Below are 14,047 nucleotides of genomic sequence, written 5' to 3'. Positions count from 1 at the left end.
CGACAGCATAATTTGGAAATATGCAGCAAAAGATACGAAGTTAAAATCTGCAGAAGAAATATAAATTACTAATCTTGTTAAATTTAAGATGTAATTAAACATGCAAAACAAAAGAGTAATTTCATGCATCAAAATAATAAAGATTTAAAAATGACAAATCTCAGTGCTGGTGAGAATGCAGTTGTATGAGAATATATGTTAGTACAATGTTCAAGAAAAGTTAATTTGATAATATATATCAAGAGCCTTAAAGAAAATATTCACATTCATTGACCCAGTAATTTGACATGTGGGCATAAATTTTTAAGCAAGAACCAGAAATGTGGATAAGAATTAATCCATAACAATGCTTTGGTATTACTTATAATAGTGGAAAAAGTGGAAGCAATCTAAGACCCTCAAATAGGAGAACATTTAAATTAATTGTCCTAGGTTATAGTATGGAATATTATACAGAAATTTAAATGATTCTAAGTATCTCTTATGGTATGGGAAAAAGCTCAAAATATAATGTTAAGGAAATAAAACTATAAATGTGTATACAAATATATATTTACATAAAATACACTCAAAAGGCTAGAACGTAAATGAACAAGAAAATAATGGAGGTAAATAGTGCTATATTTTTTTAGGTTTCCTTTTATCATTGGAAGTTACTTTTTTCTTCAGGGGAGTTCAAATAATTGTTTGCCTCTTTTGCAAAGCAACAATAATTGGCTATGGGATAGTAAGAGATCAAACCAGAAGTTTAAGATATCAGATGGCCCACTTAGTTAGATTATAATATACTGTTCAGTGTTCCAAAGTCATTAATTTATAATTAGAAAAAAAACCTAGCAAAAAAGCAATACATATTTGCCTAAATACAACTGGTTAGAGTCATTTATTTGGAATATAAAATACTACTGGCAATGTTCTATAATGACATTGAATATATTAATTCAATTAATGAACATGGGAAAAATAATGGAAAAAGGAATTACTTTACTCACTTTCTTACTAAACATATATTTGCCCAAACTGCAAGGGCTTGAATGTTGAATGAGAGTTGCGTCCTCATATTTGTCACCTGAGAACTGTAAAAGACAATCTAATTTATTGTTGGCAAAAACCAAATTTGTTAGTTCCAAATAAAGCATTCTTTATAGACTATATCTGATTATGCAATGAATAATTTTAAGGCTTTGAGTCAGATTTTAAAATTTTGTATTCTTTTAAACTGGGAAGAAAAAGTACCACAAGAAAGAGTTAAACAGTCTAAGATATTTTCCAGTTGTAACATTTGGTTAACAACTTACACAATTTGACCTGAGATAAGAACAAATAATTATTCGGTATTTTTGATATTGGTATACTATACTGATATTATAAACCAATTTGTATCCTAGATTAGTCTGATAAGAAGTCATATGAAACTGAAAATAAAACAATTCAAATAATTTTCTGGAGATCCAATCATGAAGAAAAAAGGAAAGAGAAGTGATCTCTAACCATCCTTTTCTAGGTTATCTTCTTCCGTAAAAGGCTTCCTTGGTTTCTATACTATTTGGTTCAAAAAATGTTTAAGCAATCTCCAAGAAATGTATTTTCCCCCTACAATTAATCTAAATTCTTTCATTAACTAATAAGCATTTTCTAAGTGTTACCTGAGTTCTCAAATAGCTCTAGCAGTCTCCAATTTTTAAAAAAGAAATGACTCTATACACTATCTCAAAGAACTTTCTTCTCCCTACTGGCAATTTTACTGGAGAAAATGTGATGCCATAATTATGGAAACTACACAATGTGTATTTTACTAATGGAAACTTATCTACTATGAGAAGATATCCTTACTCATTTTCAAATACACTTGAAAAATTGATTCCAGCATGAGGCCCATTTCAAACCATTCTTCAAAAGGAATGAAGTCAGTCTCAAAATTTATTCTTGGAGATCTGTTGCTTAAATGTAAAGCTCTAAAACATGGACACTGCCTAGGGTTAGATTCAATAATTTCCAGAATGCAATTCAACAGGATTGCAATTTAAAGATATGCATGGAGAAAGAATGTAATTTGCTTGACTGGAAAAGAGAAGATGATTAAGTTCCATCATGTTGAAGGATTTTCTAGTAAGTTAATTATGAGTTGCCTTTCTCAATACTCTTGTCCACCTGAAACAAAGACTAGAAATTCTCTCACTCATTCAGAGAGTGCTAGGATTATGCCCCCATACCGTATTACGATTTCGTTTGAGCAAACAGTGTCGGTGTGAGTGGTCATCGCTCTTGTCAAGTCTTTTTTTCTAAGTATATGACCTAACTGCTATTATTTCAATGTAAAGGAGGTCTTTAAGTTCCCCAATAAATGACTTTTATGTGCTACTAATGAGAGTTAGATGTATGGTCTAGGATTAGTCTTGAGGCTTCTCTGGAGTTCATGTGGGATTGTTAAGACAAAATATACTAGTGATCCTGAATGTGACAACTTTGGAAGGTAGGTAGAAAAGAGCCCGCAGGGAGTCTTGGCATGGAGAAAAGCAGAACAAAGGAGAAGCCCAGAGACACTGATAAAGTTGTCTTTATCTTTAAAAGGGGAACTGAGCTTCTTACTACCTTCTTCCCAACAGAAAAGAAAAAGGAGCCACAAAAGTCTCTGTCAGACATAAAAAGAAATATTTAAAGTCAATTGTAAGAACCTCAAAAGGTTATATAAGAATAACTGGTGGCAGGGAAATATTTTCAAGATATAGTATTAAATGAAAAACAGCAGGCTAACAAAACAGAGTATACATTATGATTACATTTTCAAAAACAAGCAAAAATATTAAAAATATTGGAAGGATATAGATAAAAATGTTAATGGATTAAGAACAGTGGTTATCTCTGCATGTTGGAATTATAGTAATTTTAATTTCTTGGTTTGCTTGCCTGTATTTGCTAAATTTTCTGTAATAATTATGTATCATTTCTTGGAGTAAAAAGAAAGTAATTTAAAAAGAAAAGAAGTAAGTATGGAAGGAAGCAAGCAAGCTAGCAAATGAACAAGACAGAAATTGTGAGAACCTGTGAACTACCTCACATATAGATTTGAAATATTTTCCCCATATTTTAAAAATAGTTTTCAAGTAGTCCTGTGAATTCCATATTAATAGTTAGATCACTTTAGTGTTAGAGAAACCTATTCATCCCTAATTTTATACTGAAAATATTGTAAGAATATTACAGAACTGGTATTTATATTTTTCAAGTTGCCTTAATCTGTATAGGTTTTTTTTTTAACATCTTTACTGGAGTATAATTGCTTTACAATGCTGTGTTTGTTTCTGCTTTATAACAAAGTGAATCAGCTATACATATACATATATCCCCATGTCACCTCCCTCTTGCATCTCCCTCCCATCCTCCCTATCCCACCCCTCTAGGTGGTCACAAAGCACGGAGCTGATCTCCCTGTGCTATGCAGCTGCTTCCCACTAGCTATCTATTTTACATTTGGTAGTGTATATATGTCAGTGTTACTCTCTCACTTCATCCCAGCTTTGTATAGGTTTTAAAGCAAATATTAACCCATTTTTCAAAGAACTCTAATAGATAATATAGATGAAAATATATTTGCTTAAGCTGGTTCTAATAAGGCTGGATGTTTAAACATATGCAAGTCAAAAATAGAGCTTACAGACAGCTTAAAGGAACTCTTAAAAAACATTAAATAAATTAATGTTTGAAGAATTAAATGAATGTAGCTCAAACCAAAATAACAAGAAAATATTTGTTCAAATTGTGTTAAATACAATGTTCTAAAATGTCTCCAAAAGAAAGAAGATATAAACAAAGAAAAAGTTATTTCTAAAGCAACAATACATTGGGTAATTTTGTATACAACTGAAAGTTGAAACATTTTCATTTTATATATTCTATTTAGTCTCCTAATAGTCTTATTTACTGTTTTATTTATTACTCATTTTAAGCTTTATCTTATTGAAGGAAATGCTGGAATATTTGTCATTATACACAAAAACTGTTAACCACAGAGGTGAAAACTACATCTCAGACGTACTGCTTCACAAAGAGATAAACTCAGAAATCCCTAAAATCGTTTAAAGGAACTAATAAAGAATTCATTTAAAAATAGTTTAAGATATTTCATACTCACAGCAATATTTCAGACATACTGGATCCTATTTCAGATTTGGCCTAAACATAAAAAAGTTTATTTGCATAAGCATTAAACTGAAGCTTTGGTAGACTATTGTGTTTTAATTACCCTGATTTAAAAGATACATGTTTAAATATACAATGCAACTTGTCTCTTCATTCAAAGTGTTTACTTCAGAGCCTTATTGGATTTTTTAGGAGAAGTCAGTGAAAACTAAACACAGATATCCCTTAGGAATAATTTCAGAGACAATAATTGGCTAAAAATCAGTTAAACTCTTCCAGCAGGAATGATTAACACATTAATGAACTAACAGATTTTACACTTTCATTACAAAGTCTCTTTAAGCTCTTTTTTTGGGCACTTTGGTTAAAGCTCATTATCGCCTGCCTGTAATTTCACAATTATGTGTGAATTATACACATTTCAAATCTGGAATGGCCCTCAAGCAATATTTCAATGGAATAACCAATGTAAGTAAACCAGAGTATAAATTTAAAGTACCAAACTTTCTAAGTCAAAAAATAATAATTATCCTTTTATTAAATGACTTTATTATGAAATACCTCCTACATACAAAAAACATATGTAATATATGTTTAGGGAATAAAGAGTTTTAAAAAATCTATAGACTCACCACTCACTGAAGAAACAGAACTGCACGAATACCATGAGGTATCTCACAAAGCTCTCAAAGGGGCTTTCTTGTCCCCCAGTGGTAACTGTATATATATATACAGTTTTACTATATAGTTTTACTACTTTTTATGTATCCTTCAGCAATAGACTGTTTAGTTTTTGCATGGCTTAGAATTTTGTATAAATGGTATCATATAATATTGTAGTCTTCTGAGATTTGCCTTCTTAAGACACAGAAAGTGCAAACCATGAAAGAAAAATCAGATACAACTGTCTTTCTTAAAATAAAAACCCACCTATTTATCCTTTCACTTTTCAGATAGCCATTACCTACAACCACATTTAGTGTCTTCCCCTAATTTATGTCTTAGGAAAAGAAAGGCCTTTTGAAATTCTTTAGAACATACAGTTTCCATTAAGTGAGATATTTTATGAAGCATTTACATATTTAGATCCCCCACTGAATACTAACATGAACACTGTTCATCAAATATGTTTTAAAAAAAGAAACAAATATACTCATTAAGGTATATTAAAATTTTTGAGATTTTTTTCCCTTTAATCATTTCCAAATATTTTTAATCACAGACCAAGAGCCCAAGTGATACCCAATGCTAACAAGACTGAAATGCTTCAACTGCGGGCAGCAGTCTTTTTACTGCTTGTTATCCTGAAAAACACATTCAGGATATACAACAGGATGATGTCGGATTAAGTGATTCATTTTTTTTTTCTAACATATGTGAAAGGCTACATTCCAAGGGGCAAGTCTGCTATACAAATAACAAATGAAAATTCCAGGTACTGTCATTGATACAAAAACACTGATTTTTTTTTTTCCACTCAAGGTCCAGGCAGAACACTGAAGTTTTGCCACTTATTTCCTTAAAAGGGCTTGAAATATAAATTTACCAGACTGAATGTTCCATATTCTTCCCTGAGAAAATGTGTCAAAAATCCTGGCAATGTTGTCTGGTCTCCCCAGGTCCAACGGGCTTGATGGCGGTAGGATGAGATAGGAAGGTAGACATAGGGCAGCAAACCAGCAGAGAGGTACAGACCCAACTTCAACAAAGAGCCCAGGGAGAGTTCCTGCATCAGAGCACACAGTGTCACATGTATAATAATGTTTATTTTAGTCAGATTCATCCTGGAACTTCAAGAACACATCAAGGAAAACATCAAATATGTTTACTCAGAGCTGATCTCTCAATTTATATTAAGTCACCACAGAATACGATGTTAAACTTTCTGATTACTGTGGATTACTAGAAAATTGCATCAGTCTGAATTCCTTTGCATGGCAGGTGAAATCTGAGTGAAGCAAATAATATTAGCAAAGACTCATGAGTATCATGTCTATTGCAACTTTTACATTTAAAACCATGTCATGACATGCAGTATTGCACAGCTGAGATAACCCACTTGGAAGTGATTACGGTGTCTGGCCGTTTTTGAAAATGCCCAAAATATTGTTCTAATACTGTCACTTCATTCCCATCATCAGGAGCAGACTTCAACTATATACTTTATTATGATTGTACACTGACAATATGTTCTTTCTACAAGTGTTTTGGACATTTAATGAAAATACTTGGCACAAATGAAGCTAGCTTTTAAGTAACATCCCAGTTCATCCAAATGTTCTTTTTTCTCAATTTACACAGGAAGGAAGGAAACTTGTTGTTGTATGCAACAGTCTTGCCTCAAGGAGAATATATTTCTCATCTTCACATTTCTAAAACAAAGGACAACACTGCCAAATTTTTATAAAGATTAAGTCCAGAAGAATTCTGGTATACTAGAAAGATTCAAATAGTGGTTGCTTTAGTAACTGGGAAAAGGGTCTCTTACAAATATTGTAATTGGAAATTGCCCATTTTTCCTTTACAAAAAAGGAGAATTCATAGGTGACAGTGAATATGAGTACCAAAGTTTGCATTCACCAGAAGTAGAAAAGCAGTTGACTTACATCAGCATTTTCAAATAAACATTCTTAATTGAAAATGGAGTGTTTTTATTATAGTACTAATTTTGTTTGACATTTCTAAAGTGGTAATGAGATTCATAAAAATGATGGGATGAAAAAAGTATAAGAAATAACTAACTGGGGCTTCCCCGGTGGCGCAGTGGTTGAGAGTCCGCCTGCGGTTGTAGGGGACGCAGGTTCGTGCCCCGGTCCGGGAGGATCCCACATGCCGCGGAGCGGCTGGGCCCGTGAGCTATGGCCACTGAGCCTGCCTGTCTGGAGCCTGTTGCTCCGCAACGGGAGAGGCCACAACAGGGAGAGGCCCGCGTACCGCAAAAAAAAAAAAAAAAGAAATAACTAACTGAAAAATATGCCTTTGCTATTCTTAAAAGTACCTTTAAAGAAAGTAAATGTTTAGATTTTGGTAGTTTCTGCATATTATAAGGTTCAGTTTAGAATGGCAAGATGCAGTTGCTGCAGAATTTTCCTTTTGTATGGGAAATAAAAAGGGGAACAATCACATGAGATCTATTTCAGAGAGTACAGGAGAGAGGTTCTGAGTCCCAGCTGCATGTATACTGGAATCACCTGGGGAACTTTTTAAAAATATTAATATCTGGGCCTTACCCCAAATCAATTAAATCAGAATTATTTTAGGGTGGTGGGATCACACACACACAGAGATACACACAGCCACACAGCCACACACACATGCACACTCTCTCTTACTTACTTTTTTAAAGCTTCCCAAATAATTTAAGTGAGCAGTCAGGGTTGCAACCAACTGACTCAGGACCTCCAGCTCTGCCTTAGATCACCTGACCAGTGAGATCCAACTCCCTGTCACTTCACTGGTAGATCTTATTTTCTAGCCTCTGCTCTTTAAATAAGGAAAATAAAAGGTCCTTTGAAGAGTCATACTTTCCCAAATTTCGTCATTCATCAGTAGCTGATCTAAGTACAGAGTAAACAGGCTCTCAGACCAGGCTCCTAACTTGTCAACTATTGAGTCTTGCATGTTTTATATAAGAATACAGCTCTCCCTTCAAAGAACTAACACAAAAGATTTTTAAGTTCATGCCAGAGAATGTACCTCTCTGATATCTAAATGCACCTCCTGTGATATCAGAAGACTGGCTAAGACTGACACCATCAAGATGGCAACATAAATCATTCCCAACTTCAGTCCTCACAAAACACCATCAGCAACTATCCATAGACATGGCCCCGCTGTGAAAATCCCAGAAACTGGGGTTGAGGCTAAAGCATATTCCTGGACCACAGAGACCGAGAAAGACCACTTTCGAAGTGTCAGGGGGCACCCTGACCACGTCACCCCTCCCCTAGGCCAGCATAGCACCGCACCAAGAGGACTCCCCTAGGACTACAGTTTTTCCAGTGGGAAAAGAGCCCAAGGTGGATATCCCACTCCCCCAGCATTGCAGGATGCTTCCCAGGAGGCTCACTCAGTTCTCACCTCGCAGGGACTACTGGGGGGATCTTCAGGGCTCAACCACTGGGGATCAGATAGAGACGGAGAAGGGGAGCAAGGCTTACAGCAACCAGTCTCCCATCTTGGCAGACCACGTTCCTGCTTGCAGCAGTGCCAGAGCAGAGATCTCAGCCAGCAGTTGTGCACATCTGCAGAGCCGAGCCAGTGGCTGATCCCAATCTAAAATAATTCTGATTTAATGGATGTGGGTCATACATTAACGTAATAAAAGCCATATATGACAAGCCCACAGCTAACATCATACTCAGTGGTGACAGACTGAAAGCTTCTCCTTTAAGATCAGGAACAAGACAAGGGTGCCCACTCACCAGTCTTACCACTCATGTTCAACATAGTACTGATGTCCTACTCAGAGTAATCAGGCAAGAAAAAGAAATAAAACGAATCCAAATTAGAAAGGAAGAAGTGGGACTTCCCTGGCAGTCCAGTGGTTAGGAATCCACGCTTCCACTGCAGGTGGCAGGGGTTCGATCCCTGGTGGGAGAACTAAGATCCCATATGCGGCTCAGCAGAGCCAAAAGAAAAAAAAAAAAAAGAAGAAATAAAATTGTCTCTGTTTGCAGATGACATGATCTTATATAGAAAATCCTAAAGATTCCATCAAAAAGCTGTTAGAACTAATAAACAAATTCAGGAAAGTTGAAGGATACAAAATCAACACACAAAAATTAGTTGTGTTTCTATATAATAATAATGAACTATCTGGAAAAAAATAAACTATCTCATTTACAATAACATCAAAAAGATAAAATGCTTAGGAATAAATTTAACCAAGGAGGTGAAATATCTGTGTACTGAAAACTGTAAGACATTGATGAAAGAAACTGAAGAAGACACAAATGAAAAGATATATCATGTTCATGGATTAAAATAATTAATATTGTTAAAATGTTCATACTACCCAACGCCATCTATAGATTCAATGATATTCCTATCAAGCTTTATATGAAATAAATAAATAAATAAAGCAAGCCCCATGTTTTCTGATTCCCTAAATGTCATAGTGGGCATAAATAAAATATTACGAATTTTCATTTTTACTCAAAAACTTACCTTTGGGGCTTCCCTGGTGGGGCAGTGGTTGAGAGTCTGCCTGCCGATGCAGGGGACACGGGTTCGTGCCCCGGTCTGGGAAGATCCCAAATGCCGTGGAGCGGCTGGGCCCGTGAGCCATGGCCGCTGAGCCTGCGCGTCCGGAGCCTGTGCTCCGCAACGGGAGAGGCCATGGCAGTGAGAGGCCCGCGTACCGCAAAAAAAAAAAGAAAAACTTACCTTCTCTTTTAAAAGTCGAAAAAGAATCCATGGTATTATGCACAAAACATAGACTACTACTGTGTGCTGATTACATAAGCTAAGGCCACAGCAGAAAGCACCAATTTTAGCTATCTGAAAAGAAAAAAAAAGAAAAAAAATCCAAGTTAAAAATTCACCAAAAACAGCACAATAGTAAAAAGCTATTCTTTATATTAAAGCTAAGCATTTGTACAATAAGTCTGGTTAAAATCAACATCTTAGATGCAAACAGTCATTCTCTAACATGCACTAATGTTTATCACCATTATTTTTTATTATTATTTTTCATTCTCATCAAATCATTGCAGAGTGTGACCTTAAATTACCGTCTTCAAACTGAGTTTTACTAAGTCCTATAAGATGACATGTCCTAACAGTAACAGGATATTGTGTAATTCTCATTCAAGTGAAATCTAGAACTGAAGTTCAACAATTCTGTTTTACTTTTTCTCCTATTGAATTAAATAAATTGAATATAACACTTTTATTTAGAAATCTGGTTCTCTATGGGTGGTCTTTCTGCTATTTTTGAACATCTGTTATTTTCATAATCAGAAAAAAGTTTATTTTAAATAAAAAATAAACTCTAGGGGCTTCCCTGGTGGCGCAGTGGTTCAGAGTCCGCCTGCCGATGCAGGGGACACGGGTTCGTGCCCCGGTCTGGGAAGATCCCCCATGCCGCGGAGCGGCTGGGCCCATGAGCCATGGCCACTGAGCCTGCGCGTCCGGAGCCTGTGCTCCGCAATGGGAGAGGCCACAACAGTGAGAGGCCCGCGTACCACAAAATAAATAAATAAATAAACTCTAATAGCACCACAGGTTTGTTTATGGAAGCCACAGATAAACTTTTATATTCTTTTGTTTCTATAATCTTTAATGACACAGGCTGTGCATATACTAAGATGATCTGGCACTCTTCAATGTACAGACGGTAAGCCCTTAGAAGACAGGGTTCCTCCACATTTCAAATTATTTTGATGATAGTGTTGGCCTTAGAAGTCACTGTAATCTCTTTGGGACTACTTCATTTTACAGTTGATCCTCTCCTTTTAGTTAAAAAAAAAAGTGCAAATTTGATTTTTTTTGCAATTAGAGAATAAGTCAATGTGCCATAATGGTAAATAATTTAAGGTAGTCAACTGAGGACTTGGCATCTTAAGATCACACACACACACACACACGCGATGGTGGATTAACCAACAAGTCTATCTTTCTCATAGGACTCAAAAGGGATTTCAGAATACCCTCATTCTTCAAAAACCTTCTGAACTCTGAAAGAAAAAAAAAAATTGCATGTTTTATAAAGGCTCTCATCGTTCATAGTAAAAGAATTGAGAATATTTTCTCTCTCAACATGCCTAGATTACCTTGACAGTAATCAGAATAGATAAACAATATCTAAACCAAAGTTAAAAAGAAACAGAGCATCTGTCTAAAAATTAAAACAAAAAGTGATTTCACTTTGATCAAAATAGGTTACCTTTGATCTTTCTTGTGCAGTTGTTGCCTCCTCAAAATGTACAGTAAGAGCCATAAGCAGCCCCACAAACAGATTGTTTAAGCTAAAAACCTCTGCTGCAATGGACCACTGCCATGTTAGACGAGAAAATGAAAACACCCCCGCAGCAAGGATTCCTCCAGCATATGAGCCAGAAAGCCTGCAAATACAGATAACATGAAATCTTCTTTCCCAACCAAAAGGACGGACTTTCCTTTCCTTTTTGTGAACTGTAGCAGCAGCAATTATGACAGTCGCCCAGCACTATCCCAACACATTAGATGGTTAATACATTACTTCATGTAATAATTCCTTTCAACAGATTTTAATTATGAAGTCCATATATTAACCTATTAACAAACAAATGAACAAACCTGCTTGGTATCCTATGGATTGGATGAGGTTTAGTTCTCAGATGTAACCTTTAGGATTCAAGCCAGTTCAGAAAGCCTGAAGAGACAGTAGCTAGAGAGATAACAAACCTGTGTCATTTTTCTTGCTATATCTAAGAAGAAGAATGATAATGACTGGTTAAGACTGCAATGCGTTTAATTGTAAAAATTAATGAAACGGCAGAATATCTGTTCAGGAACATTCACTTATTGTGGAATGTTTGGATCTAGGTACTTCCTATATTTATCTCCCAACATTTGGCAAAATATGTCTTGGTCACAATATTTGGTGCTTTTAAGATCTTGTAAGCTAGATTCTTAGTTTCTGATGATTTCTTCTTTACACAAGGTCAAAGTTAAAAATGATATATCTTTTAAAGAGAAGGATGGGAATGTGAATTTTAGAAACCCAGAAGAATCAAATGCTACACTTGGAAACAAATTCCTCGCCCCCAAATGCCAACAAGAGCCCCACATTTCAAATCAGTCAAGGAAACTGGATCTCAATTCAGAGATAAGATTTGAGACTGGTAGTGTGGCATATCAAACCAAAACAACTTCCTATTTCACTATAAATCTAAAGCTATGAAAATTAAAGCTATTACTGAAAATCTATTGCTTACAAGCATTATTCAGCAAGCATCTCTGTGTCTAATAATTATGATATTATATGGTCCCAGGGCATTACTTTTTAGCTGTATTGCTTTGTATAAAAAGTATGGAGTAACTGCATGGCTTTTAATCAATCTTAATAGAAAAAAAAAAAAGCTAAAAAATTTCAGTATCACCAAACTTGTTTTGAGTTTCTCTTTACAATTTTTCTGTTTTCTTTCCCTTATAAAAATCATCAGTTTCCTATTTCTTGCAGAGTACCCCATTCTCCCAGTTATCCTGATTCAGTACCCTAAAGTTATTTCTTCCTTCCAAATTCCTTCCCAGATTCCTTTCGATTTGTATTCCTATTGCCTTAGACTCAATTATTTTAATAGTTTCCTAACTTGTCTTATGTTTTTCCAACCTTCTGCAATATAACATCAGATTAAACTTTCTGAAACATACTCTTTGTGAATACTCTTCATCCCTATAGGATAAATAAGAAATGAGTTAGGCTGGAATCCAGGCTCCCAATAAACCAGACACCCCTAGCCACTAATTACCAACATGATCTCCCACCAACTAGTCAAGCTCCTCAAAATTCCCTAATAAGACAGGACTATTCCTAGCTCTGCACCTTTGCTCATGCTGTAGTGCTGAACTGAATATCTTCGCTGCTCCTTTATTAAAACTCTGCTCTTTTCTCAATTTTCTCTTCAATTCCCTGGTTTCTAGCCCATCTCTGCATATTGATAGCATTTAACTGTCTGTAACAATTATTTTGACATTGTTTTTGAAATATGAACTGGAGTTAAACTTCACTTAGATTGGAAGCATCTGGCCCCAAGCACAGAAAGGAAACTTAGCAAATGAGAGAATGAATTAATCTTCAAGTATTAGCAACATTTTAAAGGAACTAAGTTTCAGCTCTCAATATGACTCTGGACAGTCAGCATAAGATGCAAGATTCCTTCCTCTACTTAAAAGAAAGGAAGTGCTCAAACGGAGACATGACAAAAGGATATAGGAGCCAGCTTACAGGGCTCTCATGGCCAAACTGGGCATAACTTGATCATCAAGATAATTATAGTAATAGACTGTAACCCAATGAATAAATAAGAATCTATGAATCTATAGTGATACAAAAATTGGGTGAGAAGAGAAAGTCCATGGAAAGTCAACTAATAACTAATAACTGCAGAAGAAATGATGGAATTAAAATCACCATTTGGCAACTGTCATAACAATAATCAATGGATACCAAAATAGTTGGTAAGAGGTTTGCAGTAACAGAAATATGTACATAGTCTAAAGGTATCATCCTGTAAACAGATTAATTACAAAGGGAGAAATGGTAACTTTACAGTGGCAAACTGGACAGACACAATCTTAACCACATGATCAAAGTTGACAGCCCAGTAATGGGACAAACAAACATCATATGCTTCCTTATCTATTGCAATAAAAAGAATACAGCATCATTTCTATGGCATTCCTGCCAAAAATGCATTACCTGAATTCAAGCAAGAGGAAAGACAAACTCAAACTGAAGGACACTACAAAATAACTGGCCCGTATGTATCAAAAAATGTCAAGGTCTTGACAAAAAACAAAAAAAAATCTTGAGGAACAGTTTCAGATTAAAGAGGAATACACAACAGAATAAAAGACATGATCTAGGATTTTCTTCTACTATAAGAACACTATCTGAGAAAATTGGAAAAATTGAATCAAGTCTGAAGGTTAGGTACCAGTGTTGTATCACTGATAATTTCTTTGAGACCTCCACTGTGGATATACAAGAAAATGTTTTTAAGGAACATATCTTGAAGCATTTAAGGGTAAAAGGATACTATAACTGCAGCTTATTCTTAAATGGTTAAAAAACAAAACAAAACAATACATGCATACTCACTGAGTCAAGCATAAAGCGAATGTGGTATACTAACATCTGGGGAACCTGGGTAAAGGGTAGACAGAGTTGGGCTCTTCTTGCCACTTTTCTATAAATCTG

At 35.2% G+C, this 14,047-nt stretch overlaps 1 protein-coding gene across 4 annotated transcripts in view; it reads right to left on the bottom strand.

The window, feature by feature from the left end:
- TMEM260 (transmembrane protein 260) overlaps positions 1–14,047 on the bottom strand; it is a 60,916-nt gene that overhangs the window by 23,080 nt on the left and 23,789 nt on the right. For all 4 annotated transcript variants that reach the window (XM_030855090.2, XM_030855084.3, XM_060294846.2 and 1 more), the window contains exons 4-8: positions 11,030–11,207; positions 9,529–9,642; positions 5,687–5,866; positions 4,133–4,173; positions 993–1,076 (exon numbers count right to left, since the gene is read on the bottom strand). In XM_030855090.2, coding sequence (XP_030710950.1) covers positions 993–1,076; positions 4,133–4,173; positions 5,687–5,866; positions 9,529–9,642; positions 11,030–11,083 — 473 coding nt within the window. In that variant the 5' untranslated portion in view covers positions 11,084–11,207. The remainder of the gene's footprint in view (positions 1–992; positions 1,077–4,132; positions 4,174–5,686; positions 5,867–9,528; positions 9,643–11,029; positions 11,208–14,047) is intronic.

The sequence above is a fragment of the Globicephala melas genome, chromosome 2, assembly GCF_963455315.2.
Source record: "Globicephala melas chromosome 2, mGloMel1.2, whole genome shotgun sequence".
NCBI lineage: Eukaryota > Metazoa > Chordata > Mammalia > Artiodactyla > Delphinidae > Globicephala > Globicephala melas.
Note: the sequence above shows the minus strand (reverse complement) of the source record. Positions and strands in the feature narration are given on the sequence as shown.